This window comes from Ochlerotatus camptorhynchus, unplaced genomic scaffold (assembly GCF_037179485.1).
Source record: "Ochlerotatus camptorhynchus isolate MF236.1 unplaced genomic scaffold, CSIRO-AGI_Acam_v1.1 ptg000826l, whole genome shotgun sequence".
In the NCBI taxonomy this organism is placed as follows: domain Eukaryota; kingdom Metazoa; phylum Arthropoda; class Insecta; order Diptera; family Culicidae; genus Ochlerotatus; species Ochlerotatus camptorhynchus.
Window position 1 is genome coordinate 22,860 of NW_027041287.1, and position 20,578 is coordinate 43,437.

The 20,578-nt window shown below is 41.4% G+C and overlaps 1 protein-coding gene across 1 annotated transcript; it reads left to right on the forward strand.

The window, feature by feature from the left end:
- Positions 1–7,805: 7,805 nt before the first annotated feature.
- Positions 7,806–11,846, forward strand: LOC135715158 (uncharacterized). The gene has a single exon (XM_065238557.1). The coding sequence runs from the start codon at positions 7,806–7,808 to the stop codon at positions 11,844–11,846; it is 4,041 nt and encodes a 1,346-aa protein (XP_065094629.1).
- Positions 11,847–20,578: the final 8,732 nt, after the last annotated feature.

The following is a 20,578-nucleotide window of genomic DNA, read 5'->3' on the forward strand; positions in this document are numbered from 1 at the left end:
ATGGACCAACAGGTGGATCTGGCCACATCTGGATACCCGGAACCGGTTCCGACAGGGACCCAAAAAGGATACTTCCTAACCCTCATGTAGTGGTTTCGTCCGACGGCTCAAAATTTATGATTTTTTTATCCAGAAGTAAATAGACATTATTATAATAATAATATTTGAAATATTATGTCCCATTCGCGATGAATAATGAACCAAACATATTACAATTTCATGAAGATAAAAGTATACGAAGAACTAAGATTGTACTCATCTTGCAAAGAACGAGGAAGTGCCGAAGAACAAGAAGCACGAATATTTGCGTGTTGCATCGACACTCATACTCGTCCCACTCACCATGATTAACTTTTCCGCTGGCATCCTCTTCATCCGAGAGTCTTTGTGGGATACCGATGCTTCGAAGATCTTCGCACGCGAAAAGCGAATCCAGCGAACCAGGCTCATCTTAAACAGTAGTCTAGCATCTTCGTCCTATTTTATTTTTAACGGCGGTGGTGTAGTGGTAAGTGTGATTACCTCACACCTCAAAAGGCCTGGGTTCAATCCCAGTCGGCGCCGCCGGGATTTTCTGAGGCATAAAATCTCCGATCACGCCTTCCTACGGAAGAAAAGTACCGTATGCGTGATAATGCCTTGGTTTTCTTTGCATGCACGTAACCTATTGACGTCTTGCAGTGAAACTTTTGCGAGCTTTTGCCACTTACATTTCGAAGTGAGAACTGTTAAATCCACAAACGAAGTTACAGACGACTTTCTCCGAAGAAATTAATTAAAATAATGTGGTTCTCTGTAATAGAATTCTAGTCCACCTTCCGCTCCTCACCGCCAGGTTCGCTAGTATTTTTGTTTTGAATTAATTCAAGTTGGTTTTGTGTGCAATGATCTGGCAACTCGCGTTCACGCTCGCATTGACGGGGTGCTGTTTTCTCACTCATCGAAGGAAATTTTGATTAGAGTGAGAACGTAAGAAATAGTCAGTGCGGGAGCCGTGTGCGTTATTATAGGTGCGGCAGAAGGAATGTAGTCGACTCTTTCGTTCTTACGCATGATTCAACGTTACGTCACACTACACACTTAGATTTTTTCGCCGAGATGGGCACCACCGAGCAGCTCGGCATTTTATTTTGCTGGATCTCAGTGAAAAACTTGCCGAGATTCAGCTAACAAACGGGAATTTTGCCGAGATCTCAGCTAACAAACATATTTTTTGCTGAATTTCCAGCAAAATAAAATGCCGAGCTGCTCGGTGGTGCCCATCTCGGCAAAAAAATCTAAGTGTGTAGATTATGCATAAGAACGTTGTGATAATGAAAGAGCTGACTTGTTTCCTGCTGCCTCATCAATCACATTGGTCACAGCACTTGCGATTCTCCATCGGCTCGTCTCGCTGCGCGTATGTGTTTTGCGTTCCTTCCGATGAGAAAATATTAATTTCAGGAAAAAAAATTATAAAAAAAAAGTGATTACATATAAGATATTATTCGGTGAGTATTTAATAAATACTTTTATTATTACAATATTTATTTCCTGGGGATAAAAATAAAATTGTGTGGAGCAGAATGCAGAATAATTATTCTGAGAAATTCCAAAATGGCTTCTTCTTCAAATGTAAGTGCGTCAAATCAAATTTCGAGCCGCTCCGTCTGTCACTTCGTTTGTGGTTAAATCGATGATGGCTGCAAAATTCTCCAAAGGAAACGGGCTATTTTTGGGGAAAATTGCTCTATAAAGCAAAACTAATGTTTTCACGGGGAAACTGTTGCTTGAATAGCGGAGGAATAGGTTTCCGGTAGCTAACTGTTTTTCTTTCGGTGTTATTCGGTGATGTTTTCATGGTAAATCATTCATTTAAATTTTGCACTCACATGTAAAGGTTACCTCCTGCGCATCTTCATTTTTTGGAAAATGGTTAAAATGCGTGATTTCCTCTGAGATTAAAGTGGAAATTAAGTTAATTTGCTAAGGACAACTTTTGTCATGCTGGTGATTACGAAAAAAGTGTGGTTTAGGACGGTATTATACAATAATACTTTATAATAATCCTTTTTAGGCAAACATTTGGATACTCACAAATTTCGATGAAAAATACTACTGAACTTCATGTAATAAACAAGCACTCTAAATTAGAATGATTCTAGATGGTTTTCACAGTGATACGTGATACCAAAGTAGCAAATCACCTTTATTTAGAACAATTTAAGAAATTTACTTTTGTTTACATATTTTGTGCGATGTGTCGATGTGACGGTGTCGTGAAATGAAATGAAAGTTTCGTGTGAAATTCCAACTGGAAAAGTCAAAGATGCACATCAGTCTCATCGGAATGACGTTTTCCTACGCAATTCGAAGGTTGTATTGGAAGGATGTTTTGCAGGTTTGATAAAAATTGTGTTTTAATGCTCATTTTTATGAATTTCCTATGCAGTCTGTCAACATTATCATCATCATGCAGTGGCGACATCTGCGTAGAGCTTTTACGCAAGTTCTCAATAGCTCATAAACACTGGAATAAGAGACCAGCGGAGACACTGTTATGATTCCAATCGAACTGTCAAAAGCAGTTCCTGCAATGTTTACAAATGGTTTGCTTCAATTAGGGAGGAGTGTATTAAAATCGTTTAACAATCACTCATGAACTCGCTCGTTGGTGCATTGGTTGAGTCACTCGCAAGCAGTGACAAATGCAAGTGATGCCAGGATTGCTTTGATATTTATCTTGTTGCCAAATTCATGTATTTTTTTCTCCGCTGGTCTCTTATTCCAGTGTTTCTACTCATACCGTAGTAGCATAGAGGTAACTCAAAGACAAGAAGCTCCCGAAATAACGTGCTCAACTTTTTGGCTCAGCTCTGGTACTCACTTCGGTCCCAAGCTAATCGATTCACCCCTCGGAACATACGAAAATCCGCAAAACCCTCATTTTATCTCAAACCCTCATAGAGAATCAAAACAAACATTGTGTAGTAGTAGAATTTTGATTAGCATAGGGTACGTTAATCGTTTGCTTGGGACCAATAGGCTAGTCAAGTAGTGAGCCAATTTAAAATCGTTAGTTTCGTATTGATTGTTGGTAGTAGGCTGTGTATAAAAGAAAATGATTTACTTAGTTTGACAGTTGCACCATGACGAAGTGGCAGCGTATACGTGATTTGTCCCACGCGCAAATGTCGCAAAAGACATTTCAATCGCCGTGGGAGTGTCCCAGTGGACCGTCAAAAGGGTTATAGACATAGAAAAGAAAGGACAACTATCCGCAAAGGTGGCCACAGGTCGTTCGAGGTCAGTTCGGGTTCCGAGGGTTATCGCTGCTATCAAAAGGAAGATTCGGGTGAATCCAGTGCGTTCAATAAGGAAAATGGAAAAAGAACACGGGATCAGTGACTTTACGGTAAGGAAGATCGTACACGCAGAAAAAAACTATCGTCGTAACAAAAATATTTGAGGTAAATTTAAACGTAAACTCAGTTTGTTCTGGCCACAAACATAAATTAGGTTGATTTCAAACATATTCCATGTTTGAAGTCATGTGAAATCAATGTTTAAAATAAAAATAATGTTACGTTTATTTCAAAAATATTCGTGTTGAAAATAAACGTATTTATTTTTGTTTGGTTTGACAGCTATGCGAACAATAATAAATATTTTTATTTTAAACATGCTTTTCATGTTTAAAATAAACATACATATTTTGGAATTATTTTAGTAGTTGAGTGCAGGGTAAAGCAAAATAAAACGGTTTGCAAAGAAATCAAAAAAAAGATCTTCGGGCAGGACATCTTAATTCCTGCTCTTTTTCGGGTGTGATTAAGGGTGACCTGGTCCTGGTCCGGGATGCGAAGACCCGTCGGGGTGGGTGTCCGGGGGTTCCAGTTCAGTGGAACCGGTGCAAATTTGTGTTATTAGCGTCGTTTTGCCGTTTCTACCTCGGTTTCTGCCACTGGTCCTCATACCGGTTTCTTTCCATGTTCGGTATCGGAGGAGGATCCGGTCGTTTTCTGTTGAGGTTGAGCAAAGCAGCGGGGCAACTTTTTCCGAATGTAACAAGAAGGAAATAAAAAGGCATGACACGCTAAAAACCGTACACCCAAATCCTATATTGTTGAAATAAATATGCTTTTGAATTTAACTCAAACATAAACATTTTAGTTTTAAACATGCTTTCAATTTACTTTGAATAATTCATATGTTTAGAGTATAAACATTTATATTTTTGTTTTAAATTAACAAAATTCGTATCCGTGTAAAGGAAGATTGCGGGGCGAAGTCGAGGGCACGGAGAAAAAACTCACATGATTACCAACCGCATCCGAGAGTTACGAGTCGAACGATGTAAGAAAATCTTAAGCGAAAACATCCGGAGTAGCGGCGCCGGTGGTGTAGTGAAAGCGTGATTACTTCTCACCCCAGCAGGCCTGGGTTCAATCCCAGTCGGCGCCGCCGGGATGTTCTGAGGCATAACATCTCTGATCACGCCTTCCTTCGGAAGGGAAGTAAAGCCGTTGGTCCCCGGTTCATGAGTTGATGGGTCGATAGGTAGGGTCCAGGTGTGGGAGCTGCCTTCCTGGCGTCGGTAGCATTGGTGCTCAGCACGGAAAACAAGATCGACGGAAAACAAATCGAGAAAAAAAAACATCCGGTGATCCTGCTCACCGATGAGAGCATGTTTACCGTCGATCCCGTATCAAATTCCAGAACCGACCGGTATATTAGTTCTCTTCCTGTAAAAGACGTGGCCGACGAGCACAAGAACGTGTATCTGGCCGAGTATCTGACCAAGCATCCTGCTAGCGTTATGGTGTTTGGATTGGTGGCTTCCGATGGCAAAAAAAAATGGACGCGGTGTTCATTCCAGAAGGCGACAAGGTCAACACGGAGGTCTACATCGGGATTTTAAGTATGTTCTTCCGTGGATCAAAGAACAGTACCAACAATCAATACGAAACTAACGATTTTAAATTGGCTCACCACTTTAGTAGCCTATTGGTCCCAAGCAAACGATTAACGTACCCTATTCTAGTTGAAATTCTATTACTACACTATGTTTGTTTTGATTCGCTATGAAAGTTTGACAGATAACATCAGGGGTGCGAACGCGCCTCCGCTGTCAGCAGAACCCCATCGGAACACACCGCCACTGGTACGACTCGGTGGAATGGAGAGCCGTCAAAAAGCGAAGAATATACAACACCAGCATAAGTAAACATAGTTACGCGTGCTTACACTTCTTTATACTTATGCAGTTAAAAACTAATCTAAAAGCTAGTCGGAGCTTAAATTGTGAATTTAATTAGTTAGTTAGCTGGTTAGCATAAGTGATTTAGTGATTTATCAAGGTAAATGAATTTAAAAAGATATTTATTGCTGTTTATTAGTTCGTTCAAAATTTAACCTGAAACTTACACTATGGCACAGATTCTGCCGTATTACTTAAAACCATTAGTTGGAGGTCAAAGGTCAGGGCAGAATCGTTAGTTCAAGGATCCCCAAACAACTACTACCGTACAAGACAGCTTTCCGGACGTTGCGGAATTAAAAGGAAAACACTAAACGTAAGTCACAGAACACATCTAACAGTAGTAGTAGTTATGCTTAAAACTGATGAAAATTTAACCTACAGGGAAAATTTAACAACTGTTAATAAAGTTCGTTAAGTTTACGGAAATTTGTTTACCACCTCTTGTTGTCGCTTACGGGAACAAATTAAATTTTCCGTTTAATTTCCGGAATGTCTAACGGTAGCGTAGCGAGTGCTGGGAAGTCTCCCAAGAGAAAAAGTAATGCTCCTGGTGGTGAGGGGGCGAGCTGTGGTAAGTGTCATGAAGTCGATACCAGTCGGATGGTGCAATGCGATGAGTGCGACGTCTGGTATCATTATGATTGCGTGAACGTGGACGACAGTATCCAGGATGATGATTGGAGCTGTAACGCATGCGTACGGAGATCATTGGATAAGCAGAGGCATGCTTTGAGTGAGAAGTTGGAGCGCTTTGAACAGCAACAGAAGCAGTGGCAACAAGAGCAACAAAAACGCCTACAGCAGACTGACGAACAACAAAAGCATATTGAGCAGCAGCAGAAACCAGAAGAGTGGCAGCTGCGAATGCAGGAGCAGTTCGATCAGTTGCAGAAGGGGATGTTGCAGTTGCAGCAGCAGAGTTCGCTGTCGGGAGATGCTGCAACGAGGTTTGAAGTACCTTCGATATTGCTTGGTGCGATTCCGAAGCAGTTACAGCATCAGGTCAAATTTGTGGAGAAGGTTGTTCCAAAAGGGTTCATAGCGGATGAACAGTGCAACACAGAACCGCTGGCAAGCTCGACCGGCAATAATGAGAGAACATCCGACAGTAGTGACAAGGCATCTTCGAAGTTATCAAGACGCTCAGCGAAATTACGGGAACTGCAAGTGAAGGCCCTGGAAGCGAGACAAGCGTTGGAAATAAGGCAGCTAGAAGAGCGACTGGCGTTTGAGTATGAGATGTTGGAGGTCACTGATTCCGAGGTAGAGTCGATTACGAGTTTTGACAAGATCAACGAGTGGCTGGAGAAAACGGACAACGTAGGGAAGGGTGTAGGAAATTCTATAAATGGAACACCTCTGCCGGTGTATGACGAATCTCTGCGAAAACCGGTGGTCTCTTCAACCCAACCGTGCCTCACTAGCAGCTGCGGCCCAGTTCCACCATCTAGTCTTCAGCAACCTGTGGGGAATCCTACTTCGTTTCAGCCACGCGTCTTGGAGCATTTTGGTGGAAGTTACGGTCATGGTGGCAGGTACATCGAGCAGCCTCGACCTGGCGAAAACTTTCAAGAGCAACAGCGAGTCATCATCCAACATTTGGCGGATATTCAGCACCAGTATCCAGTCAACCGTCGACCCCAGTCTACACTATACCGTCACAGCAGCCGGTAATGACGACAGCTAATCCGGCAATGAGCTATCCGTACCTAGGCGCTCAGAACTTCCAGAATATAGCGGGCATGTCTCAAAACATTGGACAACCACCGATGGTAACGTCAACCCCGCGGCAACAGTATCAGCAACAACCATGTAGTGATCCTGTACTGCTAAACAGAGACCATTTAGCAGCAAGACAGACGGTAAAAGATCTGCCGAAGTTCGGTGGAGATCCAGAAGATTGGCCACGTTTCATCGCGGCGTACGAGCGAACTGTCAGGATGTGTGCCTTTAGGAACGATGAGTTACTCGATCGTCTCGAAAGGAGCCTGCACGATAAGGCACTCAATGCTGTTAAAAGCCTCCTCCTACATCCCGATAACGTTCCAGTCATAATCAATCGGCTGAAAATACTGTTCGGCAACCCGGAGTCTATCATTGAGACAATGGTTCGAAGAATTCGGACGATGCCGCCTCCGAAGGCTGATAAACTGGAAACTATTGTTGACTTCGGCGTGGCAGTTCAGAATTTGTGTGCAACTATACAAGTGTGCGAAATGGACGAACGGTTGTACAATGTCGCTTTGCTGCAGGAGCTTGTAGATAATTTACCGTCAGCGTTGAAAATGAAATGGGCATTTCACCGTAAGGAGAAGGGCGCTGCCACACTGGTAGATTTCAACGATTGGCTCGGAGACATGGTGGAGGCGTTCAGTCAGGTGATCAGACCGGCTGTGTGGACTAAATCACAGAAGTTGGAGAACAAGCCGGAGAAGAAAGGTCGGAAAGAAGAAGCGTATATACATGTTCATTCTACGCACTCACCGGAGCAGGTGGACCGCAAAGCTTGCCTAGCGTGCAGAAATGAGTGCAGTTCCCTCGACAATGCAGTAGTTTTCTCAAGATGACACCGAATGCACGATGGGCGTTGGTAAATGAGAAGAAGATCTGTCGGAAATGTCTAACTAAGCACTTTAAAACTTGTGAGAGGAAGGTTCCATGCAATCGGAACGGGTGCAGCTTCCTACATCACCAGCTATTGCATGATGACAGTAAACACAAGAAACAGACGTCAATCATTCCAGCACAGATCGCATCTTGTAACACGCATCTTAGTTCGCTGGGAGGAGTTCTGTTGAAGTACATTCGTGTCACGGTGCATGGCAAGGGTAAATCGATCACGACGTACGCATTCCTCGACGCAGGATCGACCTCGACGTTAATGGAGCACAGCTTGTGGGAGGAATTGAATCTGAACGGTGAGAAATCTCCATTGTGCATGTCATGGACTGGCGGACAAAGAAGATACGAAGAAGACTCGGTGAAATTCTCCGCCGAGATCGCAGGTGCTCAGACTCCCGGCCAAAGTTTCCAGCTTTCGGAAGTGCACACGGTGCGAAACCTAGACCTTCCTCCACAGTCAATGTCGGTGAAGGATCTAGCGAAACATTTCCGGCATCTGTCGGGCCTGCCAATCGAATCGTACGTCGCAGTCAAACCACGCATTTTGTTGGGTGTAGACAACGCTAGGTTGGAGTATCCGTTCAATTCCAGAGAAGGGAGTGAGAATCAGCCGACCGCGGTACTAACACGGCTAGGGTGGTTGGTATACGGTCCGTGCTCGGTGTCAGAGCAAACGATGGCGAAAAAAGACGTGACCTACAGTTACCATATCTGTCAGTGTGATGGGCTTTATTCTGCAGTCAAAAATTACTTCTCTCTGGACAGCATCGGGGTTCAACTTGCTGGGAAACCGCTGATGTCGAAGGACGACGAACGAGCGATGATGTTGCTGCAGACAAACACGATTCTCCAGAATAAGAGATACGAGACTGGCCTACTGTGGCGTTATGAAGAAGTCCGGCTACCGGAGAGCAAAGGCATGGCCCTGAAGCGACATGACTGTTTGAGTAAACGCATGGTTCGAGAACCTGCGCTAGGTAAAGCTCTTCAGGAAAAAATACTGGATTACCGAACGAAAGGATATATCCGCAAGCTTTCGGCGCAGGAAGAAGCAACGTACACTGGACGCTCGTGGTATCTGCCGATCTTTCCAGTGGTTAACCCCAACAAACCCGGCAAGCTGCGTATTGTCTGGGATGCCGCCGCCAAAGTGGGTAACCTCTCGTTGAATTCATTTCTGCTAAAAGGTCCTGACCAAGTCACGCCCCTTCCACATGTCCTTCAGCGGTTTCGTGAATATCGTACGGCTGTGTCAGGGGATGTTCGTGAAATGTTTCATCAAGTGCGGATGAGACCCAAAGACCAGCATTGCCAGCGATTCCTGTGGGATGATGACGTTCCCGGAGAAGGTCCTTCGACTTACGTGATGGAGGTGATGACATTCGGTGCCCGCTGTTCACCTAGTAGTGCACAGTACGTTATGAAGCGAAATGCAGAACGATTCAGGACTCTATTTCCGGAAGCGGTGGAGGCAATATGCAAAGGAACGTATGTGGACGATATGCTCAGCAGTGTCGAATCTGAAGCAGAGGCGGTAAAGCTCGCGCAAAATGTGCGATACATACATGCAGAAGGTGGGTTCGAAATCCGAGGATGGCTGTCAAACTCCAAGAAAGTAGTAGATTCCATGGGCGAGCAGAGAGCTCCTGAAAAGGATCTAAACAAGACCGGAGAGCTGGTGACCGAGAAAGTTCTAGGGATGTGGTGGAATACGATCAACGACACGTTAACGTTCAAAATCCCGAACCGATGCAAACAGGAGCTGTTATCCGGAGAGCAAGTTCCCACGAAGCGGGAAGTTCTGCGGATTCTCATGTCAGTCTACGACCCGCTAGGACTTCTTGCCAACGTATTGATGTACCTGAAGGTTTTGCTGCAAGAGATCTGGCGCTCTAATATTGGTTGGGACGAGCCGATACCCGACCAGCAGCTGGAAAAGTGGAGAACATGGCTCAGTGTATTGAACAAGGTGAATACAGTTTCCGTTCCTCGGTGCTATCGCACGATGACAACTTCGTCCAGTGAGTTCAACGAAATTCAACTACACGTCTTCGTAGACGCGAGCGAGAATGGCTACGCTGCGGTTGCTTTCTTCCGTTTCGAAGTGGACAGCACAGTTGAGTGCGCCTTCGTTGAAGCGAAAACTCGGGTCGCTCCTTTAAAATACGTCTCGATACCTCGACTAGAGCTACAAGCAGCGGTGATCGGAACCCGGCTGGCGAAGTCTATAGGAGAAACCCATCGCATTGGAATCCGAAAACGGTTCTTCTGGACCGACTCAAGGGACGTGCTCTGCTGGTTACGATCCGATCACAGGAGGTACAGCAAATTCGTCGGTGCTAGAGTTGGCGAAATTTTGGAAAGCACTGAACAGGCAGAGTGGCTCTGGGTACCAACAAAGCAGAACGTGGCCGATGATGGCACTAAGTGGCAGCGGACTCCCGACCTATCACCATCAAGCCACTGGTTCAAGGGACCAGCATTTCTGTGGGAACAGCGGAGCGCTTGGCCTGTTCAGCCGGCAAACCATGGAGAAACCACCTCCGAAATGAAAGTTTCGGTCAACGTCCACGTAGCCGGCGAACCCGTTCTTAACTTCGCAAAATACTCCAACTGGCGTAAACTTCTACGGGTCTCCGCGTACGTTCTCAGATTCATGAAAAACCTTCGAGCTAGACTACAGCGTCAACCACCATCTACCGGAATCCTCAATCAATCGGAGCTATTTGAAGCGGAATGTTGCATTTACCGACAAGCCCAGCTAGAAACGTTCGGTGAGGAAGTATCGTCGCTGATCTGTCACAAGGAGGCAAGCGAGAAGAAGGTGATTCCTATTCTTAAAAGTAGTTCACTCTACAAACTTTCGCCGTTCCTTGATGACTACGGAGTACTTCGTATGCAAGGAAGAACTGCTGCCTGTCAATTCATCGATTCAGATGCTGCCCATCCTATCGTGCTGCCAAAGAAGCATCCGGTTACGACACTCGTCGTACAATTTGTCCACCAACACTATCACCATCTCAACCATGAAAGCATCGTCAACGAACTACGACAAAAGTATCGGATCCCGCAGCTACGAAGTGTGTGCAACAAAGTCCGTCGACAGTGTCAGTTCTGCAAGAACGCCCGAGCTCAACCGCAGCCGCCGATCATGGCTGATCTTCCATCGGCTCGTCTAGCAGCTTATTCCCGACCGTTCTCCTATGTCGGGATCGACTACTTCGGACCAATGCAAGTCGTCGTTGGTAGACGAACTGAAAAGAGGTGGGGCGTGCTGATTACATGCCTAGTGGTACGTGCCATCCACATTGAAATTGCACATTCTCTCAACACTAGCTCCTGCATCATGGCAATACGGAACTTCGTGGCCAGACGAGGCTCTCCTTTGGAATTCTTCAGCGACAGGGGAACGAATTTCGTCAGTGCCAAGCGGGAACTTACCGAAGCGTTCCGGTCTCTCGATCAAAATAAGCTTATGCAGGAATTCGTGACACCAGATACCAAGTGGACCTTCTTGCCTCCGAGCAGTCCGCACATGGGTGGAAGCTGGGAGAGACTGGTGCAGTCAGTGAAAAAGGTTTTGAATAACATGCAGCTTCCAAGATCTCCCACCGACGAAGTCCTTCGGAACAGCTTGCTGGAGGTGGAAAATATTATTAATTCGCGCCCCCTCACATACGTGCCTATCGAAGACGGTGAAAACGAAGCTCTAACTCCCAATCATTTCTTGTTGGGTTCGTCCAATGGTTCGAAACCTCTCGTGCCATACAACGACAGCATCGCTACGCTAACCAACACTTGGAAAACTTCTCAAATCTACGCCAACCACTTTTGGAAAAGATGGTTACGGGAGTACCTGCCGTCAATATGCCGTCGGACAAAATGGCATTATCCGGTGAAACCAATCCACATCGACGACGTTGTGATAATCGTGGATCCGGATTTACCACGAAAAAGGACGCGTTGTAGACGTCAAATGTAAGGACGGACAAGTACGAAGCGCAACGGTGAAGACTACACTCAACGTATACGAACGACATGTGGTAAAACTTGCAGTTCTGGACGTCGGCGCAAATTCGAGTAAGCAGGAACCAGGACCCTGCGTACTGGGGGGGAGTGTTACGCAATATGCGAACGCGCCTCCGCTGTCAGCAGAACCCCATCGGAACACACCGCCACTGGTACGACTCGGTGGAATGGAGAGCCGTCAAAAAGCGAAGAATAACAACACCAGCATAAGTAAACATAGTTACGCGTGCTTACACTTCTTTATACTTATGCAGTTAAAAACTAATCTAAAAGCTAGTCGGAGCTTAAATTGTGAATTTAATTAGTTAGTTAGCTGGTTAGCATAAGTGATTTAGTGATTTATCAAGGTAAATGAATTTAAAAAGATATTTATTGCTGTTTATTAGTTCGTTCAAAATTTAACCTGAAACTTACACTATGGCACAGATTCTACCGTATTACTTAAAACCATTAGTTGGAGGTCAAAGGTCAGGGCAGAATCGTTAGTTCAAGGATCCCCAAACAACTACTACCGTACAAGACAGCTTTCCGGACGTTGCGGAATTAAAAGGAAAACACTAAACGTAAGTCACAGAACACATCTAACAGTAGTAGTAGTTACACGCAGAAAAAAATATTTTAAACGTTATAATATTTGACGTAAAATTAATAAGAATTTCATTTTGTTTTGGCTGCAAAAAGAAATCATTATTATTTCTACAATCCAGTGTCTTTGTTTCTAAAAACCCATGGATTGTTAAATCAAAAAGAAAATCTTTTTGAATTTACAAGAGCTTCCATGGTTTTGACGTAAGCTGTCAAATTTGGCAGCTGGGTCAACAACAAAATATTTTTGTTTTTAAAAGAGATTTCTTGTTGATTCAATCATATTTATTTCATTAAGCCTGAAAATATACGCAGTAGAAATAAACAGATTCAATATTTAATAATTTGCGATTATTTTTATGAATTACAATTGAATTAAAAAAAAAACCTTTCTGAGGCATAAATCTCTCCGGTTCATGAGTTGATGGGTCGATAGGTAGGGTCCAGGTTTGGGAGCGGCCTTCCTGGCGTTGGGAGCATTGGTACTCAGTACTGAAAACAAGATCGACGATAAAAAATCAAGGAAAAAAAAAGAAAACTGTTTATATTTAGCAACTGCAGCATACTTACTTACCTCAAGTCTCAAGATTTTCGGAAATCTTGCACTTTTTTCCCGAAATTCACTATTAAAAACAATATCACGTCGAACGCGGAAAAGAGCTGAATCAAACGAGAACAGTTTTGTGTTATTGTTTACATTTCTTTCCGGGAACGAGGGAATGGTTGGTAGTTATTTTTGCATTCATGGCCCGGGGAACAGACACAACAAATAAATGCTAATTTCAAATTAACTATTGTTGGCTTAATAAAAGAATATTGTTATTTTTACAATAGTTGCAGTTGATTAGTGGCTTATTAAAACAAAAGGAATCTTATTTTGAATTTATTTGAATAAGTATTATCGAAACAATAAAATGCAATATAATTTCAACCGGAATTGTTTGTTTAAATACAGCTAAAGTTTTTTTTTGGTTCAATGCAAACAATTTTCTGTCCGTGTATGCTTAAAACTGATGAAAATTTAACCTACAGGGAAAATTTAACAACTGTTAATAAAGTTCGTTAAGTTTACGGAAATTTGTTTACCACCTCTTGTTGTCGCTTACGGGAACAAGGGGTGTGAGGATTCATGCAGAACATGCAGGGGTGAGTGAAATAGCTTGGGACTGCTTGGGACCGTTGTTCTGGTACTGAGTGAGCCAAAAATAATAATGATTTTCTTCGGGACCCAGTGGTCTTAGAGTTACCTCTATGACAGTACGGTCAGAAGCCAAATGTTGTATTTCAACAACAGAGCTGTGACAAGAATTTCTAAATTTGATCCGCGAAATCCGCGATTTCTCAAAAGAAATCCGCGACTTCAAATACTAATCCGCCACAAAAAAAAAACTGTTTTCATTACCTAAAAATAGCATTTGTATACTACTACATGGCATTTCAAGCTTATTGCTTATAGCATATTAGATTTTTGCCTTAGTGGTTTTTGAAGTACTTTCACATTTTAATTGAGAGCTTTTTATGCCTGTACCATCCTATGACCAAGGAAGTAGAGAATTTTTCCAACTTGAAAAATTAATAGACCGGACGGGAATAGAACTCAGTCGCCTCCAGCATGGACCTAGTTTGTAGCTGCGCCTTTACCGACTGAGCTAAAGTAGTATCGTTTGTAACCTTTGAATTAAAAAAAAACATTGTATCATCTTCAATTATTTATGTATAGTATAAATTCTGAGTAATTAGTGAACATAATAAAACACCCTTAAATTATGCGATTCTATTGAATAATAATGGCCTAGATTTGATTAAACATTATTTAAGAAAATTTAATGCATTTTCATTTGAAATGCAATTTTTTTTTTTTAATTAACCAGAGACGTATTTTTGTGTCCTAAATGTTGTAGTTAATTTGACTCTAGTTTTCTCAATTTTTGACCGATTCAAACCAAACACCCCGCACCTAATCGAGAAATTACCAGTTTCAAAATCACAATTGTTGGTCCCGTCTCGGTTCTGTATTTACACGGATATTCCTTGGGGTCTGTCCAATGGTGAGACATTGTCATGATATTTTTTTTCTAATATGAACCTACCACTTTTCGTAGTCAAATCATAACCGAATCGTGTATATGTGACTTTGTGGATCATGCGCGACTTATTACTATGTATACCGGAAATTATAGGTTTTCCAAATCGTTCAGGACATCAGTTGATTTGTTCTAATAGATCAACCAAGACTGCAATAATGTCTTTAGTATCGAAATATTTCCAGACAATGAACAGTGTCTATGTGGATCATGTATGATCTATTTCCGAGTAATCCAGATGTTCAAAATTCTTCAAATCGTCCTGGAGTTCAGTTTATTTGATCTACTACATCAACCGAGATTGGGACAATGTCTTTAGTATCGAAATATTTCCAGACAGATGCACAGTGTCTATGTGGATCATGCATGAATTGTTGTCATGTATACCAGATGTTTTAAGTACTACAAACTGTTTTGAGCCTCATAGCCTAGTCTCGCTTGTCAGTAAAGGCACGGTATTACTAAGCCGGAGGCGGCGGGTTTGATTCCCGGTCCGGTCGAGGGAATCTTTCGGGCTGGAAATTTTCTCGACTTCCCTGGGTATCATTGTGCTTGCCTTGCCACACACTATACAAATTCATGCATTGGTATTGGCATCGAAAGCTCTCAATTAATAACTTTGGGAGTGCATTTAGAACACTAAGTTGAAAGCACGCAATAAGTTAATATGCACTAATCCATCAGCTTGAAATGCTAATAAGAAGAAGAAGAAATCAGTCCGCATCGTGCTCTCTTGCCGTGCGGATCTATTTGCTTTTTGCTGAAGGAAGTGTTACTACTACCTAAAGCTACAACAAATTTAAACAGCACTTTTCAGTGCTCAACCTGTAAAAAATTTCTACCTTGTTCAACTCTTATTCCTCTTCGATCCTTGTTTGGACCCTACCCGAGGTAATCCTTCTTGGATATCGATTTGGAAAATTCCTCTTCGATCCTTCAGATTCTTATAGTAATCTGCTTGGAAGTCGATCTGGATAAAAATTTACTGCCGCCATGGCGCCTAAACGCAAAAGAAAGGGGCAAACTCTTGACCCCCCTTCTGATGAAATTAATTTGAGTAATCAATTTGATTTGCTCACGGATGATGAGAATGATCCATCATCCAAGAAAAATTCTAGTAAACTTTCCCGGCTTAATGCCAAGAAGGAAAAGATTCCCCCTATTGTGATAACCACTACCGATTTCCATGCTCTTCGCATGGAACTTTTGAATTTCGTGAAAGTTAAGTTTTCACTACAAATTGGACGTCGGGGTGAATGCCGTGTATTGGCTGAAACCTTGGACGGATTTAAATGTCTTCTCAAGTATCTTACTGAGAAGAAGCACAAATTTTTTACTTACGACACCAAAACTGAACGTGTGTTCAAGGTTGTCATGAAAGGACTGCCCAGTGGTGAATCCCTGGATCAGATCAAAGATGAACTGGCAAAATTACTTGGAGTTGTGCCACTCCAAGTAATCAAAATGAAAATGAAATCCCGTCCTGGCGATTCGCGCAACGGGATTTGTAATGATTTTTATTTAGTTCACTTCAAGTCTAGTGAACTAAACAACCTTAAGGCCTTAGAAAAAGCTAGCCTTATGCTCCATGTCCGAGTGAAGTGGGAACACTTCAGGAAGACTGGAGGAAATTTCCAAAACCTCACCCAGTGCCGTAAGTGCCAGGGATGGGGTCACGGAACTAAAAATTGCTACATGCCAGCTAAATGCATGAATTGTGGTGATTCCTCTCACGCAAAGGACGACTGTCCTGTGAAGGAAGATCCTAAGAAATTTAAATGTTCAAATTGTGGTGAAAACCACAAATCCAATTTTTGGGAATGTAAGACTCGCAAAGCGATCCTACAATCTCGTTCTAACCGACAGGTAAGAAACGCTCCACGTTTCCGACCAGGTACAAATTCCTCTGCTGTTAACAACGGTCAGCGAGGAACAAATTCTACATTCGTACCCGTAGGTACAAATATCACCCCTGCTTCAAATGTTTCATCTGTACCTACTCCCCTCGCTGCTAACAATGTTCAGCGAGTTAATGGAGCTACCTATGCTGCTATTGCAGCGGGTAGAAATCAAAATACTAACCAACGTTCTAACGGAAATTTTGACAATTTTGACTTAGGGAGCATTACTGCCCCCAAAATGGAATTTTTACAGAATTCATTAATTGACATGATTTCTGATATGCTTAAATCTAACTCCATGTTTGATGCTATTCAAACTGGAGTAAAATTTGCAAATAATATTGTCATGACTTTAAAATTCAGTAATGGATTTTAAAGCATTAAATATTGTAAATTGGAATGCTCGATCTCTTAAAGATAATGCAGACGAGCTTTTTAATTTTTTGAGAGTTCATAACGTGCATATTGCCGTTATAACTGAAACGTTCCTTAAACCTCCCCATAAGGTTAAGAAGGACGCAAATTACTTGATTTATAGAAATGATCGTCTTGATGGACCCTGTGGTGGCGTTGCCATCATTATTCATAGACGAATCAAACATAAAATTCTTTCTTCATTTGAAACCAAAGTTTTTGAAACTTTGGGAGTTTCTGTTGAAACAAAATTTGGACAACTTACGTTTATAGCTGCCTATTTGCCATTCCAATGCGTAGGCCAGCAAAAGAATTTTCTCAAGGGTGACCTCCAGAAACTTACCCGTCATAGGTCTAAATTCTTCATTATTGGTGATTTTAATGCAAAACACCGCTCATGGAATAATGCTCAAAGCAATTCCAATGGTAATATTCTGTTTGATGATTGTTCTGCAGGTTATTACACTATTCAATATCCAAACAGCCCAACATGCTTTTCTTCTGCAAGAAATCCCTCAACTATTGATTTGGTCTTAACTGATTCATGTCATCTTTGTAGCCAATTGGTTACCCATGCTGACTTCGGTTCTGATCACCTTCCAGTAACTTTTGAAATATCCCAAGAAATAATTTGTAATCCCAACAGCTCTACTTTCAATTACCATAGAGCTGATTGGGAGCAGTATCGAACATTTATGGAATATAACTTCGATCCAAACATTCCTTTGCAAACCAAAGATGAAATTAATTATGCTCTTGAATCTCTGACTACTTCTATAGTTGAAGCAAGAGCTGCCTCAGTACCAAAATGCGAGGTTAAATTCGATTCAATTATAATAGACGATGATCTTCAGCTCTTGATCCGTCTTAAAAATGTCCGTAGGAGACAATATCAAAGAACACGCGATCCTGCCATGAAAGTTATCTGGCGGGATTTGCAAAAACAAATTAAAAAGCGATTCTCTGCCCTGAGGAACAAAACTTTTGAAAATAATATTTCTAAATTAGACCCGAGTTCCAAACCCTTTTGGAAACTCACAAAAATTTTGAAAAAACCTCAAAAGCCTATTCCAGCGCTTAAAGAAGGTGGTAAAATTTTGATCACAAATTTGGAAAAAGCTCAGAAACTTGCTAAGCAATTCGAGAGTTCCCATAATTTCAGTTTGGGTCTTACTAGTCCTATTGAGAATCAGGTTGCTCGGGATTTTCTGAATATTTTCTCTCGGGAAAATATTTTTGATGATACCTGGGGGACTGATTTGGACGAAGTAAGGTCTATAACTAAAAAGTTTCAAAATATGAAAGCTCCAGGTGATGATGGAATTTTCTATATCCTCATCAAAAAACTCCCAGAGAGTACCTTGTCTTTCTTGGTAAAATTATTTAACAGATGTTTCCATTTGGCATACTTTCCTGATAAATGGAAAAATGCAAAAGTTGTTCCAATTTTGAAGCCGGATAAAAATCCAGCTGAAGCTTCTAGCTACCGTCCAATAAGTTTGCTTTCTTCAATAAGTAAACTTTTTGAAAAGATAATTTTGAATAGAATGATGCTTCACATCAATACGAACTCAATTTTTGCAGATGAGCAGTTTGGATTTCGCCATGGGCATTCAACTACTCATCAACTCTTAAGAGTTAACAATTTAATTCGTTCAAACAAATCTGAAGGCCACTCAACTGGAGTTGCTCTTCTAGACATAGAAAAAGCATTCGACAGTGTTTGGCATGAAGGTTTGATTGCTAAATTGAAAAAGTTTAATTTTCCACTTTATATTATGAAATTAGTTCAAAATTATTTAACTGACAGAACTCTTCAAGTAAATTATCAAAATTCCAAATCTAATCGGCTACCTGTTAGGGCAGGAGTTCCTCAGGGTAGCATTCTTGGGCCTATATTGTATAACATTTTCACTTCGGACCTCCCTGATTTGCCTCAGGGTTGCCACAAATCTTTGTTCGCTGATGACACAGGCATTTCCGCTAAAGGAAGAAGTCTTCGTGTTATTTGCAGCAGACTGCAGAAAAGTTTAGATATTTTCTCTTCTTATTTACAAAAATGGAAGATTTCTCCCAACGCTTCCAAAACTCAACTTATAATATTTCCACATAAGCCTAGAGCTTCGTTTTTGAAACCTAGTAGTAGTCACATAGTCACTATGAACGGAGTTCCAATTTCCTGGTCAAACCAAGTGAAATATCTTGGATTAATACTTGACCAAAAATTAACTTTTAAAGATCACATTGAGGGCATTCAAGCCAAATGTAACAAATATATAAAATGTTTGTATCCTCTTATAAACAGGAAATCCAAACTTTGCCTGACGAATAAACTTCTAATATTTAAACAAGTTTTTAGACCGGCCATGCTTTACGCTGTGCCAATATGGTCTAGTTGCTGCACTACCAGGAAAAAAGCACTTCAAAGGATTCAGAACAAAATTCTGAAAATGATTTTGAAGTTGCCTCCCTGGTACAGTACAACCGAAGTACATAGAATTTCGAATGTTGAGACTTTAGCACAAATGTCCAACAAAATAATTAATAATTTCAGGCAAAAATCGTTGCAATCCTCAATTGCAACGATTAATTCCCTTTATACTTAGATAAGATTTAGTTTTAGTTTTTAGTTTTAAGATATCAATTGTTATACTGACATGCAGGTTAAAAAACCTGTTTAAAATACTGAATTGCCAAGACATGAACAATGTAAAAACACTTAGATATATATCATAACAATTAAGGCTGGTACGTTACTGCAGTAACTGGAGCACCTAGGTTAAAATGAAATGTAATTTATTTTAAATTTGGAACAAATAAAGAGTTAAAAAAAAAAAAAAAAAAAAAGAAGAAGAAATCGTTCTGGAGTTCAGATGATTTATTCTACTAGATCAACCATGACTGGGATGAAGTCTGTAGTATCAAAATATGTCCGAACAGATTCATAGTGTTTATATGGATAATGTTTAATTATGTCCACGTATACCAGATGATCTAGGTTCTCCAAATCATCCTGCAGTTCAGATGATTTGTTTTACTAGATCAACAAAGACTACACACTTCGAAAAAACTAATTTTACACGTGACGGAATCCATCTTTGACATAAAAGATGAGACGTAAACAAACATGTAATGTAAAATTAAGTGCTCCGAGACTGAAAAGTACGTTACTCGACGAAAAGTACGTTTGATTGAGCTGAATTTGGCGTCTATTATGACTCAATTTTATGTCAAAATTGACACTCGTATATGTCAGTCTCAGAGCACCTAAATTTACATGATTTTTTCTAAGTGTGTAGGATAATATCAGTAGTATCTAAATATCGATTTCGAAATCCTAGAACATTTGGCACACGCGGAAATATGTTGGCATGATCCACATAGACACTGCAAATTTGTTTGGGCATATTTCGATACTACAGATCAGTGTTGGGAAAATATCAAAAAATCAAATCTCACCAACGCCCAAGATCACGCTTGATTTTCGTAGACAAAAATCAACAAGCAAACTACTGCGGTTGATTTTGCAAGATGTGATATCGCAGCTCGGAGTATCAAGCTAACAAAACTCACCAACTGCAAATCTCACCAAACTGTGGTGAGATTGAATTTAATTTAATTTTACACATGAATGCAACCGAAACTTCCATAACGGCTTGCAGCAGTCCCTTCGCGTCTGCCATCGGTGAAGATTAAAAAGA